The sequence below is a fragment of the Spinacia oleracea genome, chromosome 6 (assembly GCF_020520425.1).
Source record: "Spinacia oleracea cultivar Varoflay chromosome 6, BTI_SOV_V1, whole genome shotgun sequence".
NCBI classification, from domain to species: domain Eukaryota; kingdom Viridiplantae; phylum Streptophyta; class Magnoliopsida; order Caryophyllales; family Amaranthaceae; genus Spinacia; species Spinacia oleracea.
In genome coordinates, this window is record NC_079492.1 from 67776436 (window position 1) to 67799524 (window position 23089).

The 23089-nt window shown below is 38.4% G+C and overlaps 2 protein-coding genes across 5 annotated transcripts in view; one reads left to right on the forward strand and one right to left on the reverse strand.

The window, feature by feature from the left end:
- The window catches only part of LOC110799034 (uncharacterized), a 103550-nt gene extending 85928 nt beyond the window's left edge, over positions 1-17622 (forward strand). For 2 of the 3 annotated variants that reach the window (XM_056830592.1, XM_056830593.1), the window contains exon 4: positions 13826-17622. In XM_056830592.1, coding sequence (XP_056686570.1) covers positions 15353-16279 — 927 coding nt within the window. In that variant the 5' untranslated portion in view covers positions 13826-15352 and the 3' untranslated portion in view covers positions 16280-17622. The remainder of the gene's footprint in view (positions 1-13825) is intronic. The other variant, XM_056830594.1, reaches the window with a different exon arrangement.
- LOC130462413 (uncharacterized) lies at positions 946-7677 on the reverse strand. 2 transcript variants are annotated; one of them, XM_056830588.1, is made up of 5 exons: positions 6703-7677; positions 2693-4999; positions 2304-2612; positions 2172-2229; positions 946-2092 (listed from the first exon to the last, which is right to left on the reverse strand). In XM_056830588.1, the coding sequence occupies exons 2-5, from the start codon at positions 4996-4998 to the stop codon at positions 1286-1288; spliced, it is 3480 nt and encodes a 1159-aa protein (XP_056686566.1). In that variant the 5' UTR covers position 4999; positions 6703-7677; the 3' UTR covers positions 946-1285. The 2 variants fall into 2 exon arrangements, with proteins under 2 accessions (XP_056686566.1, XP_056686565.1); XM_056830587.1 differs by having other exon boundaries at positions 2693-5003.
- Positions 17623-23089: the final 5467 nt, after the last annotated feature.

Here is a 23089-nt window from a genome sequence, read left to right on the forward strand (position 1 = left end):
GTAACCTACTGATCTAATTAACTAAACTTATGTTGGGAACAAAAAGATATGCTAGCTCTTACCCCTGCATCCTCAGGACATGGAACTTCCAACATGTGTTCCGGGATCCAATGATTTAGGAAAGAAAACAAATAAGTGAAGAAATGAATAACTTATAGCAGATGTCTCTGGGTAACAACTCTTTTGTAAACAAGCACGACAGATTGAAGGTTGAAGAATATTTTCTGTTACCGAGGCAAGTTCCAATCCTCGGACAATATATTATGTACTACTTGACATGGATTTATGCAATTAGCATTGGTTGAAACCTAGTTCCTTTGTTAGGTAATTTAATTATACTTCTAACCCTGGTTCATTGGAATGAGTTATATTCTTTGTTTGTTTTTCAAATAGGAAAAAGTAAGGTTTGTCATATCTGAAGTCCACTTGAGAGAACACCATTCAAATTTCCTAAACACTTACAAATCCCAGAACTTTGATAGACCTTGACTCCATGACCATGGAAGAGGCAGTACAATTTTTAAGACTTTATTAAGTAATCCAATATTAAGGATATTAAGTTTAGGATCGTCCAAATATAGAAAACGGAAGTGCATGCATCCAGATAGATTTTATAAACTTTATCATCCATGGCTCTTAATTTCCAGATATAGAGAGCAACTGTAAATACAGAGATATGGCATAACTGACCTTAAAGTGACTCAAAATCTGTCTAGATATGTCTGCAGGCTTACGATATCAAACATGAGAGTAATAACAATACTTATATACCTTGTCTTTTTTTCTTAGGTTGTTGAGTGGTAGAGTCTAGTTGCGATAATAATGATTGAGTGTCTAGATTGATTGTTCTTTCTCCTGCAAAATCAGAAATCGATATCAAAAGCTCCACAGAATGTGGTTAGTTTACAGATTCTAATAACAATGCTAGAAACCAATCATATATACTCACCTTCGGGCAAATTTCTTGAGCTAGAAGCCATCAAATCAACTCCTGAAAACAACGGAACAAGACCTATAAATTAGAAATTTATGTAATATTAAGGTCAAAACCAGATGCAAACAACTAAACCAGAAAGTAAAGGAGGGGCAGATATTAAGGTCAAAACAAGATGCAAACAGATTGAAATTAGGAACAAGACTTATAAATTAGGAATTTATGTAATGGACAAACAATAAGAAATATTAAGTTCCATTAAAGATTAACCAATTCAAATTAGGTCCTGAATACATATAACTAGTAGCATAAATGAGAAACAAAAAAGCTCCTTAGCAGCAAGCCGATGAGTTATTCACTGTCCAAGTCATACAAGCCCCCAGGGATTTCTTCTTCTTCTTCTTCTTCTTCTTCATCGTCTAGCTCACGTTGCTCATCTTGCTCACTATCTTCTTCTTCTTCTTCCTCTTCATTCACAACCTCATTTTCCAACTCAAAATCACTTGCATTCACCAACTCTGGAGGAACATCATTTCTTGGTAAGAGAACATCATCATCATCATCATCATCTCCATCATCTCCATCACCTTCCACTGAATTTGGTACTTCAAAGTCCAATCCAACGTCGTCATGATCATCATCGGAGCCATCTACCTCAACAATAGGGAAATTGTAGAAATTACGAGGGACAGTCTTAATAACAATTCTCCAATCTGGCTCATTATGTGCCCTAACATAATAAACTTTCCCTACTTGAGATGCCATAGCAAATGGCTCATTGGTCCCTAAGAACTTTTTGAAATTGAGACTTACGCCGCCAAACTTATCTCTTTTTATCCCTCGCCGATAAACATCAAACCAAACACATCGAAATAACACCACAATAGGTTCTGTATCCCCACTATTTGGTGCATCATATTCAAGTTCTATGACTTCTTTCAAAACCCCGAAGAAGTCCTTTTCTCCACTCTCTGCATCTCCTTTAACAATTACTCCACTATTTTGCGTCTTTCGCCTTCTTTGACGCTTCTTAGTGTGAAAGCGATACCCATTTACATAGTATCCTTGATAGCTTTTCACACTCTTACTCGGGCCTCGTGACAATGATAGTAACTCAGTTGTTACTCTTGGATCCCCCTCCGTGTAAAGCTTCCAAATCTATGAAAATGAATTTCTTAAGTAGCTTAAATCATAATATATAAATTGGAAATTAATGAACTACACTCGGTTCACTTACCTGAGATCGAAACCAATCAACTAGACTTGGTTTTGGCCCATGTATAGTGGTGTACTCTCTGTACAACATACAAGTGTTAGTGCACTTCTTGACACTTGTAATAAAATAGTTATAGAAAAGATGATAGCTTACCCTATAAATGGTTGTACTTCTTGACAATTCATCAGAACATACAATTGAGCTTGCTTCCAATCCAAAAAGCTCAATTGCTTAAATGTTCTTTTGCCTAGTGGATTCCCCTTCTTTTGGAAAACTGATAACTTAAACAACAGAGATTCTTGCCTATCCATGTCATTTCTACTCATGCGATTGAACTTGGTCTCAATCCCATTTAGATATCTAGATATAAAGGAAAGACATTCTTCCATTATGCGTGCATTAGCTATCGAGCCTTCTGGTTGTGCTTTGTTACTCACAGTAGGTTTCATTGTGTGCATTTCCCTACAAGCGGTAACCATTACACAACATGTTGCAATGAAAAAATAACTTCACATATTAATATAAAAGGAATAACTTGTTACCTTTCAAACCGATATTGCCAACGATACTGCACTGGGCCAGCTATCTTGGCCTCATTGGCCAAGTGGATTGGAAGGTGGACCATAATATCAAAGAAAGCCGGAACAAATACCTTTTCAAGCTTGCAAAGAGTAATTGCAATACTCTTTTCCATCTTCTCCAACACATCAATTTTTAGATTTTTAGAACACAATTGCTTAAAAAATAAGCTAAGCTCAACCAAAGGTTCTAGCACCTCCTTAGGTAAGATACCTTGAAATGCCGGTTTAAGCAAATCTTGCAAGAACACATGACAATCATGACTTTTCATGTTTGAGATTTTTCCATCTTCCATACTTGCACATCGAGCTATGTTAGAAGAGTAACCATCTGGCACTTTAACCTTGGACAAGAACTCCAATACTTTACGCCTCTCTATAGATGTCAACTGATATGGTGCTCTAGGGATGGCATATTTATCACCTATCTTAATAGGAATTAAATTATGATGCACATTCATCTCCTTCAAATCCTTTCGAGCTTTCAAGGTGTCTTTTGTCTTGTTAGGAATATCAAGTATTGTTCCTAATATACTGTCACAAATGTTCTTTTCAATATGCATGACATCTAAGTTGTGTCTTATCAAAAGCTTACTCCAATAAGGAAGTCTAAAGAAGATGCTCAACTTCTTCCATTGGTCAAACAAGTATCGATCGGTTCTCTTTCGCTTCTTCCCAAAAATCACATTGGGGACACCATCAAATGCCTCTAATATCTCATCCCCTGACAAAGGAATAGGAGGTGGTCGTCTCTCCTTTTCCCCATCAAAAGATTTCTTGTCATTTCTCCACCTATGATCGGGTTCCAAGAACATACGAGTACCTTTAAAGCATTCTTTCGATCCATGCTTTAACCGCTTGTGCCAAGTATGCTTATGACATGTTGGGCAAGCAAGTTTACCACAAGTACTCCAACCAGACAGATTCCCGTAAGCAGGAAAATCACTCATTGTCCACAATAGCGCTGCCTTCATATTAAAATTTTGGCGACTATGTGAATCATAAGTTTTCACCCCAACTTCCCATAACTCTTGAAGTTCATCGATCAACGGCTCCAAGAACACATCTATATCATTTCCGGGGGACTTTGGACCAGGAATTAAGAGTGATAGCATGATGTAAGGACTTGTCATACACATCCATGGTGGGAGATTATATGGCACTAAAAAGACTGGCCATATACTGTACTTAGTGCCTAAATGTGCACCAGGATTGAAACCATCAGTTGAAAGACCTAATCTCACATTACGTGGATCTGCTGCAAAATCAGGAAATGAATCATCGAGCTTCTCCCATGCCTTTGAATCAGATGGATGCCTTAATACGTCCTTATCAACTCGCTTCCTATCCTTATGCCATCTCATGTGCTTAGCAATTTTTGAAGACATAAAAAGCCTTTGAAGCCTAGGGACTAAAGGAAAATGACGAAGAACTAGACGAGGTATTCTAGGAATCCGTTGTGAGGTCCCTTGAGATTCCGAAAATGTGACACTATCATCAAATTCACCACTACCTTCTTTCCATCTGGACTCCTCACAAGTAGGGCATGAATCGGCATTTTCATACTCCTTTCTATAAAGAATGCAATGATTCACACAAGCATGGATCTTCACATAATTCAACCCAAGATCTTTTGTGTACTTCTGGGCTTCACGGGAGCTCTTTGGAAATTTTGGATCATAATTGAAGGCCTTTTGTAATTCATTAAGGAGCAGACTAAATGACTTCTCAGGCCAATGTCCACTAACCTTAATATGTAAGAGAGTTACGATGAACTCCAACCTTGAAAAGGTTGTACAACCCGAGAATAATTCTTCTTCTGCATCTTTCATCAACCTATGAAATTTATCAGGAATCTCAGCACGATCCTCTTCTTCTTCCTCATTCAAATTCTCGGGCACTACATTTGTGGCATCATGCACCAAAGCTGCCATCTCCTCTGATACGAGAGGATCTTCATCATCAAACCAATCGCCTTCCTCCTCGGACATTTCCATGTTTCCCATGTCTAGGGATTGTTCTTCTCCATGGAATATCCAAGGATTGTAGTCAGGCTCTATTCCTACTCGGAAAAGATGGGCACACATTGTCTCTCTATCATGGTCGATATAATTTCGACACTTCAAACAAGGACACCTTTTCTTAGCCCCAGTATTAAGGATTGTGTCCTTGAAAGCAAATTCGAGAAAACTTTTAACACCATTTCGGTAAGTTGGTTGTAGCCGATTGCTCAACCCTTGAATATGCATCCAACTCCTATCATTATCCATGCTATCTAGCAAAAGATTGGAAATAATTATAGGGGTGGGGAGGCACAATCATTCATATTTTAACACGAAAATGGTAGCAGTTCCCAACATGCAGTTAATGCAGCAGCAGAATAGCAGTAACAACAGTTAACAGTTAGCAGTTAGCAGCCACAGCAGTTAGAAGCAACAACAGTTAGCTAGCAGTTAATGCAGCAACAGTTAGCAGCAAAAGAAGTTAGCAACTGACCCTGAACTTAATGTAGCAGGCATCAACATCAATCATCATTTTTAATATTGATTGACCCTATAATTTCAGACATGGCCCTGAACTTTACTGCCCCAACCCAAGACATATTTCCACCATTTGCAATTTTCCTTGATTTGTGTTCTAAACACTTGCAACAAGCATTAAAAATGGCGGTATCAAGTTTCTCCCATGTACCAACCCTAAACCACACGGCATCATTGGACAAGAAATAACCAGAAAGTCAGATTAAAGGGATGTTATTGGTGGTAGTAATTTCCTTAATTCTACGACGCTTAAGAATGAACAAGCAAACAAACAACAATGACATCTCTAAAAGTCATGTCTCATTGCTCATCCAACTGATACGACGAGTGACTGTTAACTAAGGCCTACTGAATAACACACCAGGTAACAAATATGAATACCGTACTGAAGAACAAACCAGATAACAGATAATCATGTAGTGCCAAAAGATCAACTGCACTTGTAGCAAAACCCCATCATATTCCTCGAGTTCTACTGAACTTTACACACATGATGATAACAGAAGGAAATGGTGGAACACTATCATAAACAACTAATATACCATGTATTACTGAAGGGAATCCAATTGTAAATACAACTGATATTTGTTTTTTTTTTAGTGAAAACGACTGATATTATTGTGGGTGTATTCGTTGCTTGCTTTTGATGACTCATGCCGTAGGTTCTGAATTGCTGGTGTTTTATGATGTGTTGTTCTGTCTAGTATGAACTGTTTGTATTGATATTTTGATTGGTTTTGCCCATTGTCCATCTCTTTCCTCTGTCAGATATATATTTTGTGGGATTTCGACTGTTTCTCTGAAGCCAATGGATTTTACACAAACACATACACATTTTAATAGAAGTTGGTAGTTATTTCAAACTCTTTTCTGATTTTGTATCTTGTGTGCCATAAATTAATTTACATGCTTCTGTGAACCATAATCACAAATTCACAATCACAGCCATGAACCCGTTTTATGCAGATCACTCCTTCAAATGCCAGTATTAAATTGTCAAGTACTCCATATTAACTAGATAAGTACACACTGAAAAAAATTCAAAGCTTATTTTGTACGTCACCAAAACTCCAGCACAACTACTATCTCCTCCCAAGGATATGCCACACTGAAGTCCTCAAGGCTCAAATAAATTGCACAAAAAACAAGTATTACATGCGTGTGAACCAATAAATAGCAATGCTCTCATTATTGTTTGAATACTCCACAATCTAATGCATATTCGAAAAAATCAATAGCGACATGCCAAAACCAAACTAATTTAAGGACCAAAAAACCAGCAGCGCTGAAATTATGGCATCAACCACTGAAGTTGCAGCAATAACCCCCTAAAAAATTGGTTTACAAAAAATTGAAATTGAAATTGCAAAAAACCGCCATACATCTCAAAAATTGCAGAAAATTGAAATTGAAATCTGACAAAGTAGATGATACCAGTAAGCAGAAATCGGTCTCCTCTCGAACAAATCTCAGCAACAATCGTTCTCAGCAGAAGATCACAAGTTCGAACAAAACCCCCGAGGTTACGAACTAAGCTTAAACAAGTTGAGAAATTCAATTACTTTCGACTAAATTAGGATAATCTATGAAGAAATTAGGGAGAGAATCAGAAGCTACGAAATATCTTAGCATTTATTGATTTATTTTTTAGGGAAAACGAATTTGGGATTTTAGGGAAAATGAAGAACACTGGCTCCTGGAAGGCTGGAAGGAATTTGGGGAAAACTCTTGAAGTTTCTTTTTTATGTTTTCTTATTTTCGTATAGCTGAACGAGTTGAACTCTCATGTTTTACTATTTTCGTATAGTTATTTGATCAACCAGGGCGACTTTTAAAACTTGCCCTTGTATTATTACCAAGAAGGGCAACCTCAAACAAGTCGCCCTATTTGTTCATATATGAGACAGCGACAAGAACTCGCCCTAATTGCTTGTTCATTTAAAGGCGACTACAAATTCGCCCTCTTTGCTCAAATAATATCGCCCTGGTTGCTCTTTGTTTTTGTAGTGTATATATATATATATAATATATATATAGAGAGAGAGAGAGAGAGATGGAGGGCAAGGATCAGGTTAAATGCACCTATGGCGAGAAGCGTGAAAAATTTAGGTACATCAGAAATATAATATAGGTACATAGATTGAGGATCATGATATGACAAAGTTTCCAAACTAACTCCCTTCCAAAAAGATATTCGCAAACCAATCCACCATAAACCTAACAACTTAGTAAACATGAGAGTCCTTCTACTTGCATACATAAGGACCTTATTCCATCATAAACAAATTGGAGCCACAACACATTTGCAAAATCACGTCCACAATCTGTACAATGTCACACACTAAGTCACTTTGTCAATCTCGTAACTCTATCTGAACCAAGGCCGTGGTAAATATTTTGGAGGCCTTGTTCTAATCTTAAAATAAGGGGCCCTTAATATACGCAAATTTGCGATTTTGATACAGAGTAATACATGTAAGAAGTTGTTTCAAAATATTTATTATGCATACGAGTAGTACGAAGTATTAAGAGTATGATTTTATTCTTACAAATTAATTTTAAGCGCAAAAAACACAAACTATTTTATTTTAAAAAAAATCCAGAAAAACATCAAGATATTGTCAACTTATTGGTACTAAGTTTTTTTAGCTCAAACGGCTACAGTAGCTAACTCATAATCGCAGCCTTAGAAAAACGAAAATAAAATAAAAATCATACTCCCAACCATCACAAAATATTATTATATATCATAACACTTGTTATTGGAAATAACACTGACAAAAATAAATCACGTACGACCTCCACGTAAACCCACAAACGAGGATATGACTGTAAACCCACAAACGAGGATATGACTAGGGAGTTGAGACGGTGACACACATACACCTACACTTCAAGCCATACGACCCATATAAAAACTTATAAGAACGACCTCACATAAGTATACCTACATATACACAAACGAAGTACATGTTTTACCAAATTAATTCTTTACTTTACAAATTATAAAAGTTGTTACATTGTATTATCTACTGTAAGTCAGACCTATTTTAGATGCAAAAAGTTATAGAGCAACATCACTGAAATGCAAGAATGAGAAATAGATAGTGGTATATGCTCCAACCGCTCGATCAATAAAAGTTAGGGTGAGCCTTCCAATTTTAGGGGCAGGAGCACATCACTGATTAAAATAAAAAATGGTATCCAAAAGGGTTCTACAGATCCACAAGTATCTTTTATTAAAAAAAATCACAGAACAATAAACAGAAAATGTTGCGTTGCTAAAAAGAACAACATTGGTTGATATTACTCTAAATTCATCATCATTGCCTCTGATTATATAAGAGTCACTAAACTATAACATGGGGGAATAAAAGTAAATACTACCCACCTGGACTCATGCTACAAAGTACAAACCCCCCCCCCCCCCTTGTCTTGCGAATGTCTGTAGAGACCAACAGGGTATTTGGGTGCAAGAAATCTTAAATTTTATGCCCATTCAGCCAATACTATAAACCCCTCAATTTACAAAATGATACTTAACCAAACAATAAATATAAAGCTTGGTAGTTAGTGTAGTTGTAACTTGCAGCTTAAAAACAAATTTATAGTGCAGCTTGTACCACCTTGATGATGGTTTCCTCATTGCGTGCAAAAAGGAAGTGTGAGTGAGAGAAAAGTTCCATTATGGACCCTGGTGAAGCCAGATCTGTAATTTCACATCGTGGATTCTTGTTTCGTATTATTAGTGTTCTATTCTACTCGGCTGATTACTTAACAATTGTTGGACAATGCTTTACCGACTGGTGGACTACTAGACAAAATATATGAAATTCTGCCAGGTGACCTTTGTCATCAAAGGTCGCATAAAACATCAAATTTCATTCAATTATACGACATCAAAACCAAGCATCATAAATCGCAACTAAACATATCAAAATATTCAGGTTGCTGATCCAATGAATACTCAATCGCTTACTTATAATTCAATTAAACTAGAATCAATTTACCTAATTATAAATTGGTTTTACCTGAAAAAATTTATAGTCGATTGGAAACGCTTTGCTCTTAAATTACTGAGGCTGCCTCTCCAATTCAGTTTCCTTAATCACGAAAGAAGGATATCAATCCAAAACCCAATCCTAAAAGAAGCAAGGGACAAAACCTCCTTGTTAATTGAAGTATAAAAAACACTAAGAAATCATAAAATGAAAGACAACTTAAACTGCAACAAGAAAATACAGAAAATTGAAACTAAAGAAGGGAAAAATTGGAAAGGAAAATAGGTTGAATCACCGAAAATCGAAGGCGTCGGAAGATTGCGTTCAGAACTAGGGTTTGCCGATTTAACCAAAGCCTTGTTTATAATTTGTTTTAGCAAAATAATGAAAAATAGGAAAGGAAATAGATGAATTCAATGTGAATTTTCCATGCCGATGGCTAAAAAATCAGAGAACTGAGGCAAAGAGGAAGAAGAAGAAGAAGAAGAAGAAGAAGAAGAAGAAGAAGAAGAAGAAGAAGGGTTTTGGTGTAATTGAAATTGGAAATGCCAGTATAGTTCTAGAAAGTTGAAATTGGTGTAACCATCCTAATAAAAAATGGATTTTTTATTCTTTCAAATCCTAGGATATTGTGCTGGAGCGGGACATTTGGAAATTTTGAGCGGGTTGTGAAATTTGCAAAAGTGCAAAACAATATTACCAACAATCTAATGTGTTGGTGAAAATTTTGTTGGTACACATTTTTTTCTACCAACGGATAAGAGGTTTTTGTTGGTAAAAAAATCAGGTTTTGTAGGACCTCATTTGTTGAAGCCAACAGACATAATATCTATTGGTAATACTAACTATTACCAACAAATAAATTATTTATTGGTAGATTTCTGTTGGTAAAAGTCATTTTTTTTGTAGTGAATAAGTACATGTTTAAAGACTTACTAGGCTTGCAAAAATGGAGCGTCGAAAAGTGAAATCGGTAGAAGCATTTAGTGCGACTTTAAATTCCCCCTCTCCGATAAGCAGTTCCCCCACGACGGAAGTCACAGGAAATAACATCCACATCTTCGTAACTAACTTCGCTTTCACCCGTAAAGGGAAATACTATAAATAGCGATTAGTGAATTCAAGAAACAAACATCATAATATTTTCTACTTTTTATTAATTTAGCATAGGCGCATAGAATATGTTGGAAATTCTTGTTGAGAAAAAAGAGTAAAAAGTGTAAAGTGAAAAACGTCCCACATTGGTAGAATATCAAATCATTTCTTTATTTATTAATTGGGGTATGGGTATACATCTTTTAAAATAAATAAGTAGGGAGGGTTGGTGGACATTTTCAAACGCGCGTGCAGGTGGATCCGGTTTGGGCTCATGCCTTGGATGCCTGGGTGGGATTGTGGGATCCAAATATGTAATTAGAATGAAAAACAATTTTTCCCCCTAAAAGTAAAGTAAAAACACATTAAAGTAAATTCCATTGAACCAAAAGTAAATAATAAAATGTGCAATTTCTTATATTTAAAATTTTTCATCTTTTAAGGAAGAAAACATAAAGTATCAGCATGACCAACAAATTTTTCAATCTTTTTCTCATAAAATGTCATTTTGGATAAGTTTTCTTTAATTTTATAGTAAAAGTAAATTCAAAACTAGTAAAAGTAAATAAAATTATTCAAAAGTCTATGAAATTTCATTAAAAGTAAAGGACCTGTGAACTAGTTTGAAAAGTTGCATAAATACGAAAATGTCAATATTAATGACTCTGAAATATTTTAGACCATCCGATTTTGATGATCTAAGAGTCCATATTGGTTCTTATGGAGTACTTATTTCTCTTTCATTAATAATCACTCAACGTATTTTATTGTTTTATACAGTTGAAGATCTTTAACCGTTTTACAAGGGGGACCAGTAGAAGAATTAAACAATATAGTAGGTGATATATACAATTATATTAAAATTTTAGGGGGGAACTAAAAACACACTATGGGAATTTTTATTGAGGGGCTGGCCCACCACGACCATCAAGAAGGCCCGTCCCTGTTTTTATTATCTCTCTCCACCTAATTAAATAATTTGAAAATACCATCTCTCACACATGTTATCCATATTAGAGTCCCCGTTTTTATTTTACTAGAATAAATAAATCACGTAAGCCATTTTTTGAATTTTGGTATTGCATATATTCTGTTTTCCATTCATTAATCTTTTGTCAATAAAAAAAGATAACAAAAGATCTTGTACGCACAAGGTGTATAATAAACTTATTATACATCACCCTGTCATCATGATAACTTTTACCTAGTTGTTTTGTAACTTTTAATATGTTTTGATTACCTTTTATAAAAAAAATGTTAATAAATAAACATTTTCGAATGTTAAATGATTAATTTTTCAGTTATTTTAATACATTGTTATTGATATTGAATAAATAATTTTTATTAAAATGAAATTTTTTATCACTACAAATTAAAATAGATAACTTTTACAAATATCAGGGTAAATTTTAAACATTTTGAATTAATATTTACCTCAGTGAACAATATTCATTGCAGAGCGCTTGTAAATAAGAATTTGTGAAAAGATAAGGACAAACCTCAACAAATCTCTCCTTTGAGTAAATTTTGGCATAAGATATGCTTTAAAAGTATGACTAATCATATACTCCATATAATGAGTAAAGAAAAAGTAGCATCAAACTTACACTAAGAATCGAAGCTTATTTTTATACAAAAGAATATTTATAGAAATGGAAGGATAATAATAGTGGATGTTTCTTTTTCCAACCAAAAGAATATTTATAGAAATGGTGTATGTATAGAATATATATCTTGCCATCAAATGTTGAAATTATTAACTAAATAAATAATGAAAAATAGGAAAAAGGAAAGGATTAAGTTTTAGGTTGTACTACGTAATTAATAAAAATGAAAGTTCAAGGTTGTACCCCGTAAAGTGGGATGTTTTTAAGGCAAATTTCCAGTAATTTTCTCTAAAGTTTCGTAGAATGGACGCAATCTTAACAATCAACCACATCCAATGACCTAAGTTTTCTTTATATTTTTTTGAACAATCTTTTTTTTATATATAGAATAAGTTGAGTTTAACCAATAATCATCTTTTCAAGCAAATATCTATACACGGGCACTACCACTATTATGTACGTAGTATATTATGTTGCTAGTTTGCTGCAAATTTGCAAGCGGCTAATTAATGACTATTCTTTGAGGAAAGAATATGAAACAAATCATCAAACTAATTAAAAGAGATTAGAATTTGAGAAATTGTGGAAAGAATAAGAAACAAATCATCAAACTAATTAAAAGAGATTAAAATTTGACAATATTTGTTGTTAGTTTAAAAATAAAAGAATGGTTAATTTGTGATCATTAGAATATTTGATATAGTAAATGGTTAAGATTGCACACGATTATAAGGAACTTTAAGGAAAATTACTTTAGATGATTTAGACCAGATACTTTGTTAGTTGTGACTTGAAATCGAATATAACAAAGAGGGAGTTCGATCTAAACCCTTCTATAAATGGTTCCAATAATGTACTAAGCTAAGCTTGTCTCAAATAGCCAATTCTCTCTTTCTTGCTCATACTTTCACCCTTTCTCTTGATCACAGTTAATAAGGTAACACTACAAAAATTTGTATCACTGATGACAATCCAATAACGACAGGTCGAAAATTCCGTTCAAAATCCTAATGCGACGGGGCTAATAACCAAAGGCGGGAACAACCGTCGCAAATGCATTTTACAACGGACTAATGACATGACTTTACATCAACGACGACCCCCTTTTGCGACGGGTTGGCGACATAAAATCCCTAGTGGCCTTTAGCGACGGGATTTTCCGTCATTAATGATACTATTTCTTATGGTGTAAAGATCCTTAGCTCACAACAAAGTTATTTTACCAAACCAAAACTATATCCAATATACAAATGCCCAATAATATACTACCTCCATTTCATTAAGTTATTTACGCTTTGAAAAATGTGTCCAATAATCAAAACTTTGATCATAAATTCTCACTATTATATCTATCAAAAATTATCATGAGATATGTTGTTAGATTTGTCTTATAATGTATTTTATAAATATCAAATTTTTATAATTTTTTGTCGTACAGCTAGAATTGGATATATTAACGGTCAAACATTTTATCGGTATCCATGCAAATAGTAAGTGAAAAGATATTTTTGAAATCAGTATATGTTTAACGTGTTTAGTGAAACATGTGTTATAAACAGCGATAATAAAACAATGCGTTATCCATATTGCACCAAACGACTTTAATGCGGTTTAGTTTGATTTGGTTTGACAAAACAACGAACAATAATTCTCAAATCGGACCGTGTTCACCCCTAAAAGACCGCATGAGGCATTTGTACGATATGTCATATATTTGAACCAATCTCCCTCTTTGTAATATAGGGGACTCAAGGGAAATTAATATAGGAGAAAAATGTTTCGATCGTTATTTACTTGGACAAAGAAATTTGTTTTAATTTTTGTATCGTAGCTAATTTTGAACCATTTATGCAGATACGAAAAACTAACATGACATTAGTGAAACCATGCATGACATTAGTGATTCGTGGTTGCTCATGACTGGAAGGGTCGTACGTGTTTGCGAGTCTGCGTATCCGGTGATCGTATATAGCGAATGGGAAATGGGGTGCCTTCCTACATGTTCAATACTATAATAACGATCGAGAAGGAATCTAGAGTTGCTATTGCATGTTTATTCTGCTATCAACAATCTAGGCGGCATCGAACGACACTGGTTCATGGGTTTTCACTTTTCAGAACTCAACTCAGGGTGCCTATAATAAGCTTAGGTATCCTTCTCACTCTACGTGTCACCTCTTTAATGTCCTTAATATATGCCATGATTCATCATTTTGATTTTTTACATTATTCATAAATTAATTTTGATCATGTTTTAATACTTGTACATAAAAATAAATGGGGTTATTTTAGCTGTTGTGAAGTTAATTTCAATATATATGTTTTCATATCCGTACGTGTTATGTGTATTTATTTTGAGCCATTATCACCCTACCTGGCAAAATTTAATAAAGTTTACATGTTAGCCAAAAATAAAGTAACCATTATCAAAAGAACACCGAAAAATGTTCATCTTCTTTGCAACTACTGCCCCACCACCGTATATATATATAAGTAGAGTGGACTTATTCTCGACATTATCCCACTGCAAAAGTCTAAATAAACAGAAAAGATTATTGTTTTCAACAATTAAGCCTCGACTAAACAAATGCAGAGAATTTCACGTAAGGTCATTGTTTACACCTACTTTCTCTTTCAGGTCACTAAGTAATTCACTACTATTAACAGAGGTCTAGTCGACTATTAAGGAAGCTTTCACCTGAAATGAAGAAAATCTCCCTGACCCTGCAGAGAGAAAAATCAAAAATAGAACAGGCTAGGCACCAGCTATGCAAAGAAGAAGCCAAAACAGATAGAGTTAGACATTCTAAAACCACGTCATTAACAAAAATTCACAACAGCTGAAAGTTCTTGAATGCTATTAATGAACTCCGCACATTTAAATAAGCAAGAAAAGGGAGTTTAAGCAGGTTGGTTATATTTGCAGTATCATTTTGGATTATACCCCAAATAATGTCAAGGCTTTGTTTAGACGAGCCTCAGCTGCAATTGCAATTGAACTGGGTAGATGTGACTTTGCATATTGGGACCTATTAACAGCTCATAAAATTGATCCTACAAATCATGAGATAGCCAAGAAAGTTGAGCAGGTTCGGTCATATAAAGATGAAAGGGTGCAAAAAACTCATGCACACAATGCAATTCCAGTTGGACTAGGAGTTGGTTTGTCTTCCCCTAAGAAAAAGTATAAGGTAACTGAGATAAGAGACTCCAATAATAATCAAATGGATAAGGGTGATATGGGTACAATTTCGAATATGGAGATGATGAGTAGTGAGCAAGACATGTCAAGTGTGGAGGATAGGTTATCAAAAGTTTGTTCAGATGACAAAGTCCAATTAAGCGAAAAGTGTGGGAGGAAATGAGGATAAAGAGGGGGTTATGTGTTGTTCTAGTAAGGAGTGTCCTGCTACTTCTAACATCAAAATAGACTTGGAAGATTGTTCTTGCACAGGGAAAAATAGTTCTTTAAGTAATAATGTAGATGTGGTTGTTGATGAAGCAATGGAGATTGATGAAGTAATGGAGGACGATGCTTGTTCTTCTAATGTGCAAAATTCTGGTCTAGCGGAGTCTAGATATCGGTTTGTTAACCGACGGAGGGCAGACTCCTTTCTTTCAATTTCTAAGAAGGATTACCGAAAGCTTGTTGCAGGAAAGTCTATCTCATATGTTAACTCAAGATTTGGTTCCCCTATGGTCATTCGTATAATGCCTACACCAAGGAATTCTTCATCTAAAGATGTAAAAGTTGATGCAGAAGGTTTCAATGAGACCCCCATTCCTCTTATGAAAGAGTGTAATCAAGATGATGTTGATAGTTCTCTAATGGGAGGAGTTGAAGATAGTGTGGAAGAGATAGCTGACAATACTTCGTTAAGCTGCCTGGTAGATAATCATACATGTCATGCCTTGCCAAGCTCTCCAGAATATGATAGCAAATCTCCATCTCCCATATTTCAGCAAGGTCGAAGATATGCTCCAACAGTTATGGGAAAAGGAAAGAAGTCTGGACTTCAAGAGAAGAGTACTGCTTTGAGGAGGAGATTGAAGGCCTGGAAGCGTGGCTCAAGGGATCAATCTCATTCTGTTTTTGATTGCAGGTACCGTTCCAGAATGAAGAGGAAGGCTTCTGCACCTGCTTTGGAGTTTTCTGATCAACCAAGCAAGAGGGTTATGTCTTGTATTAGCGTGCAGTCATGTTCTAGATCGTGTTCAGCTAGTGTGGAGTCTAGTAGTAGTTCTAGTTTAGTTCATGGTGTGTCGTGTTCTACCCACGACTGGGCAAAGGCTATGTGCTCTGGGTAGCTGTCTTTTTCTTGTTTTTTTGCCTGTTTGTAATTCCTGCCAAAAAAAAATAATGTCCAAATTGTTTAGTCTTTCCAAAATAAAGTTGTTTATTCTATTCAACCTTAGAAATGGGTTCAAACAGAGACTTTCAGAAAACTACTCACAAATGTATTATTGAATTTGGAAAACAGACATGGTATCCATACTTTGATATCACGTTGTTCATCGAAGGAAGAGCTACACCTTCTGCAATGCCAAGCATAGCTAGCATGGCAAGCAGAGCCCAAAGAGACTTTTCAGCTGCCCAGGGAGTAAGAAACGTAGTAAAGGACCACAAAGCAACACCCCATAATGATCTACTATGGAGCAAGGTAAACCCAATACGCAAAAGAACACAAGAAAAAAATACAAAGTACTTCGTATATAAGATTGTTCCGAGTGTGGAACTGGAAGGACGTTCCGAAGTGCCTTGGCCCTGTCAAGCAGAGCAAACGTGAGCTAACCTCGGGGGTTTAACCGAGGAAACCCCCTCCGATGCCTAAGTCAGCAAATGGATAAGAAGTCTTTAGAGAGGGAATATAGAGAGAAGGTGGAGCAAGTACCGTGTGTAAGAATGTGTCCCATCATGAATGATGTGGGTGCTATTTATAGGCGTACTATTCTGTACTTTGGCCTACTTAGATGCCGCCACGTGTATGACGGCGATGTACTTTATTCCTTGTCGTTGTCGTTTAGCCTGCAGGTCCCTTCTTGGACTGATGCAGCTCTGCTCTGTGTCTTTACACGTGATCTGGGGAGGTTTGATCTGCCTGGGCTGCATATGCTTGGCTTGGGGTTTAGAGTCTTTCTTTGACTTGGGTGTGCCCTGGGTGTCAGGGTTTGCTCTGTCATTGATGTTCTGTCCTCTCTGGATATGATCCCGTACTAGTCCCTCAAGAGTAGAGCTGACCTTTTAAGTCAGGTCTGCTCTTCTGTCCTTGATCTGGATATGACCCCGTACAACTAGTCCCTCAAGAGTAGAGCTGACCTTTTAAGTCAGGTCTGCTCTTCTGTCCTTGATCTGGATATGACCCCGTACAACTAGTCCCTCAAGAGTAGAGCTGACCTTTTAAGTCAGGTCTGCTCTTCTGTCCTTGATCTGGACTCTTTAGGGCTGCAATGCTTGTTTTGTTGGCTTTTTGCTTTTGTCCTGGCTGTGTATTTTCTTGCTACCAGTCCCTCCAGAGTAGATCTAATTTTTTTTTTTTTTTTTGGGCGGCCTTTCTTTGAGGTGAATGGTAAGAAATCTTTGGGGATTTTAACCGGCTTTTCCTCGTGCCACGCGTTGCCCATCCGAAGAGTCAATTGGAATCGTCGCTCAATCTGGACCGTCCTTCATCATGATTAAGTTTGGTTGAATTGAGGTCTACACGTGTCCTTCATCCTGCTTGTGCAACTGTATCGTTGCTCGCATCCTAGCCGTTCTTCTTTGGCTTTTAAAAAGAAAAGGTAACTTCCTTCCTTCTTCATCTTCATTTCTTACCTTCTCTCTCCTTGGTGTTTCTGAGAAAAACACTCGAGTGCTCTCATTTTCGGTTGCTTGTTATTTGCAAAAGTCTTCTCAAAATTCGATCTTTTGCACATTTTTGTGTTTGTCGTCACTTTTCCGGTCGATTGCTAGTGTTCTTGTTGCTTGTGGTGGTCATTTGCCCCTCGTGTTTTCGTTTGCCATTTCGCGAAGGGAGGTTTCCGTTGCTGTGTTCCTTTTGATTCTAACCCTATCTTCTTTTTCCGGTAAGTTTCTATTTTTTGCTGTTTTTCCGATTCTTTTGCACGACTTTTGTTTGTTGTTCGCTTGATTTTAGTGTCTCTGGAGGTTTTTTGGGTTTCAATTTCTGGTATTTTTCGCCATTGTTAAGTCGTTTTTGAACTTCCGCCATTGTTGAGTAGCTTTTCCCTTTTTTTTCTTTTTTTTTTTTTTTTGTTATTTACCTTTGTGCCCTTTTCCCTTGTCTTGTGACTTTCAGTTCATAATGTCTGATGCATCTGATAGCCAAAACCTTAGTAGCTCAGACGCTAAAAGCGTTTCCTCTGCTTCCTATGTTACCTCTTCTCCCTCCTCTGTCTCTTTATCTTCTGATGAGGAGACTCGGGCTTCTGCTGAGCACAGAACCAAATCAATGCATGATGTTTTGTCTCGCTCTGTGCCTGCTGTGATTCCTTTGTCCTCTGACGATGAATCCTCTGGGGAGGAGCCGCCCCCCAGATGCGGGTGGTTCTGGGTGTCCTGACTCTACAGCCGACCTGTCCCCATCTTTACGTCAAACTCTTAGGGAGATGCGCCATGACTATCTGTCGCGGATAGTTAGGATAAATCCGCCGTCCAATGTCCCCCCAGGGCTTGATGTTCAGCCTCTGTCTGAACAGGCCTGGTTAGATGATTTTGAGCAGCTTGCTGGAGCTAATGAGTCTGAACTGTCTTTGCGTGTTTACAGACGCCGGGAATCTATTTTTCGTTCTATGATGGCCAACCATGTCACTATTTCTGTGGGTGGGCAAGCTGGTGGGGAAGATATTTTGGCCCAGGTGAATGAGATGAGGCCTTTTCCGAACTACGTGGAAGAGAATGTCGTTCCTGGGGATTCGACGCCCTTCCTTTCTGAGGCCTCTGCTTTTGGTCCCTTACACGCGAAGCTGAACGCTAAGTGGACTGATGATGCGCGAAAAGAGAATCACGCTGTTGTTGGTAAAGAGTTTTATGGTCTGCCTGATGGTTATCGACTCATCGTGCAAGACGACGATGCTCGGATTACTCATCCACCAGAGGGGTGCATAGGCGTTTATGCCTATAGTCTGGATTTTGGTTTGCGCTTTCCTCTGGATCCTACCTTGGTGAAGATTCTTCGTGCGTTTAACGTTTGCTTAGCTCAGCTCCATCCCTTCGCTGTTCGTACTTTGATCAGCTATATTTGGGTCTGTCGGTTTTTGGAGTTTCCTGAGACCCTTTCTCTTTGTAAGCGAGTCCATCATCTGCGCAACAGCGGTACTGGGAACAAGATTGGTTGGTTTTCCATCTATTGCAATCGTGGAAGATTGACCTGCCATGGGATGCCTACCGGTCAAAAGGAGTGGAAGGATAGGTTTTACTGGCTCGCTGTCCCTGCTGACTTTCCTGTTGCTCGGGGTTTTGTTCGACCTCGGACTCGGCTAGAGGGAGTCGAGATTTTAGATGGTGCTGTCTTGGAGGAGAGGGCTTTTGAGCATTTTTCATCTGAGCCCAAGTTTAATGCTGCTGGTAAAGAGGTTGGGCGGTTGCCTCGTGTTTGGCTTCCGCATTCAAGTTATGTTCTGCGGAATGACGTGCTGTCCGCTATGTTTCTTTGTTCTACTCACCCTCAAGGTTAGTTCTGTGTTACTTTCTCACTTCGTGTTTTCTTTTCTCTTTGTGCGAGTTGTTTTTCTCTTCCTTACGTTTTTTTTTTTTATTTTCAGGTCGTCGATTCTGGAATCTTGAGAAATTGGGTGTTCGGGCTGATGGTTCTTTCATCTGCGCTGCTCCCCCCGATCCCGCTGCGAATGGGTATCAAATTTTGGCTGACCAAATAGAGGGCAGCAGGAGAAGTTCTACACGCCGATCTGGTCGGGGTGGCGGTTCTGGGATCGTTCCCAGAGTGTCTCGGGTGGTCTCCTCTACAAACACTGGCTCTGCGAGCACTCCTATTCGCCGAGGGCAGACCTCTCGCGGAGCTTCCCATCGCGGTGCCCTGTCAGGCTCTCGTTGTGACCGAGCTGATTTCGAGGCTGGGCTCGAAGCTCCGACAGAGGATGCAGGTCATGATTTTGGGGAAGTGGCTGATGAGGTATGTGACCAGCCAGGTCGTTCGGGCTCTGCGTCGGATCCTGTGGACATCGAAGCTGAAGAGCCGCCTTTTGTTCAGCGTCCTGGGAAACAACCCAGGCTTGATAGTGGGGCTGAGCTACTCCGAGCCTCCCCTTCTGCGGCTGATCCCCATCGTAGCAACAATTCTGGTAGCTCTCTTCGACAGTTTTTGGAGCAAGAGCTTCAAGGAAATGATCTGGCTGCTGATGATCTTGACCTGCATATCACAGGTCGGCATAAGGAGTTTGTTGAGAAAGAATTTCTCGACATTCGTCCCCAGGCCGACCCTGAGCTGGCTGCTATCTTCTCTGGTCCTTCTGCTTCGGATCGTACTTTTGTCCCGCGCTGGGACGTGTCCGAATCAGAAAGCTTATATGGGAACTACCTTGAGAAAGGCGGGACGCTTGCCCTGAGGATGTTGAGAGGTCTGCAGTTGCCCAGCGACCTGCCCAAAGAGCGTTTGTATACTCCTGGGGCGAATGCTTGCCAGAAGTTCATGGAGGTATACTTGGTTTATTTCTCTTCTCCTTTGGTACATTGGTTCGTTTCTTTTGTTATGCACTAACTTACAATGCTTGCCTCTTTTTCTATGTTCTTAGTGTGGCAACGCTGTTCGTGAGTTGACAGAAGTTTTCATAGTTTACCAGAAACGACTTGCTGCCAACGTTGCTCATATAGAGGCCCAAAAGAAGAGAATTGAGGAGCTAACTGCTGATCTGGAGCTATCTTCGACCTGTCTCACTTCGGCCAATGATCAATTGAAGCTTGTTACTGAAGAGCGTGATCAGCTGCAGGCTAGCTTTTCCCAGGCCCAAATTGATCTGGTTACCGGACAGCAGAAAATTGAGACTCTTCAGCAAGACTTTCTCTTTGTTGAGCAATCTCATGACAATGAGATGGCCCAACTGCAGAACTCCATCGAAGATCAACTTGCGGCTGCCATTCGCGACTTTCGTCGGTCAGATGAGCTACTTGCTCTGCGCACTCAGAGCTATGATGGCGGGTGGAAGGCTGCTTCGCTAATAGTGCAAGAAAAGCATCCTGATCTTGACTGGTCTCCTATCGAAGCTGCTTGGTTGGCTGGGCTCCATGTTGAGCTTCTGAGAAAGAAGAGGGAGGCCGAGCAAGCGTCTTTGGCTGCAGGCGGTGCGGTGCCAGAGGATGATGGGGTGCCTGATCATTGTGTTGAAAATGTTCACCCTGGGGAATTGCCTCTGTTTGATGCTGAAGTTGATGCTGGGCAATAATGGCACAGGCGGCTGTCCCCATGTTCATCTTGCACTACCTCGCCAATGCATAGTTTATTTCTTCTGGTTGTTTTTGTCCTCCCTGCGTGGAGAGTAAGAATTTGTTTCTGGAAATAATATTTATCGTTTTTAGTTTTGATCAACAGTGGCCATTTTGTAGGGCTGTACATTGCATAAGTTTTTGAGGTATAGCCGCCGGTCCCATTGTTTGTTAACTCGTCGTGCTTATGTTGCGTTTTACCTTGTTTTTTGCTTGCTATTTTTTATTGTTTTGTTTCCCCCATATTTCCTTTTGACCCGCTTTGCATGCTTGATTGTCCTGGCTTTGGCCAGGGCAAAACTCAAAAAGTATTTCTATATTCACTTCGACCTGTTTTGGACAGCGTATTGTTGAATTGTCCTGGCTTTGGCCAGGACAAAAACCGAGAAGTGTTTTCGCATTTGCTCCAGCCTACTTTGGGCTGCGTATCATTGAATTGTCCTGGCTTTGGCCAGGACAAAACTCGAGAAGTGTTTTCGTATTTACTTCAGCCTACTTTGGCTGCGCATTATTGAATTGTCCTGGCTTTGGCCAGGACAAAACTCGAGAAGTGTTTTCGTATTTACTTCAGCCTATTTTGGGCTGAGTATGATTGAATTGTCCTGGCTTTGGCCAGGACAAAGCTCAAGAAGTGTCTTCGTATTTATTCCAGCCTACTTTGGCTGCGTATTATTGAATTGTCCTGGCTTTGGCCAGGACAAAACTCGAGAAACGTTTTCGCTTAAATCTCGTTGAGAAAAAACTTACCCAATAACTTGGTTGATCAAACCAAGTTAATTGTGGGTAGCGTTTCTCTCCTTTTTTTTTACGAGCTTTAGCCGTTCACCTTTTACTTTTCCAAGAGACCTGACGCGCTTTCTTCTTATCGAAGGTAGCTGGGCCAATTTTTATTATGCTTGTAAGCGTGGAAAATTACAAAAGTAAAGAGATCTACTCTGGCTTCTATTGCCTTGTTATAGTATTAACTTCTTGTGTCTATACATAGTATTTCTTTAGCATGTTGGCGTTCCAGCTGTTCTTCAATTCTCTTCCTTCCATCGTCATTAGATGGTACGAGCCTGGGGCTACTTCTTTTGTGATCTGGTAAGGTCCTTCCCAATTGGCAGTGAATTTTCCTTCTGCCTTTCCCTTTCTAATGGCAGCTGTTCTTCTGAGGACCAGGTCCCCCACCTGCATAGGTCTGTGCTTTACCCTCTTGTTGTATGCCCTGCTCATTTTTTCTTTGTTTGCTGCCAACTTGAGCTCTGCTTGCAGCCTGACTTCCGGTAAGAGATCTAATGCTTCCCTCATACGCTGCTCATTAGTGCCTTCCTCATAGTACTGCACTCTAAAGCTAGGTAGACCCACTTCGACAGGCAGGACGGCCTCAGCCCCAAAAGCTAGTTTGTAAGGACTTTCTCCTGTTGCTTCTTTTTCAGTGGTCCTGTTGGACCACAAGATCTCTGGAATAAGGTCGGCCCATGCACCCTTAAAATCTTCTACCTTCTTTCGCAGTGCTCCCAGGATTTGTTTATTTGCTGCCTCTGCCTGACCATTGCTCTGGGGATGGCACACAGATGCGTATGCGAATTTTATTCTTAGTTCAGCGCAGTAATCCTTTATAGGAGTGCAGTCGAACTGTGTTCCATGATCGAAGACTAAACTTTCTGGGATGCCGAACCTTGTCACAATGTTCTTCCAGA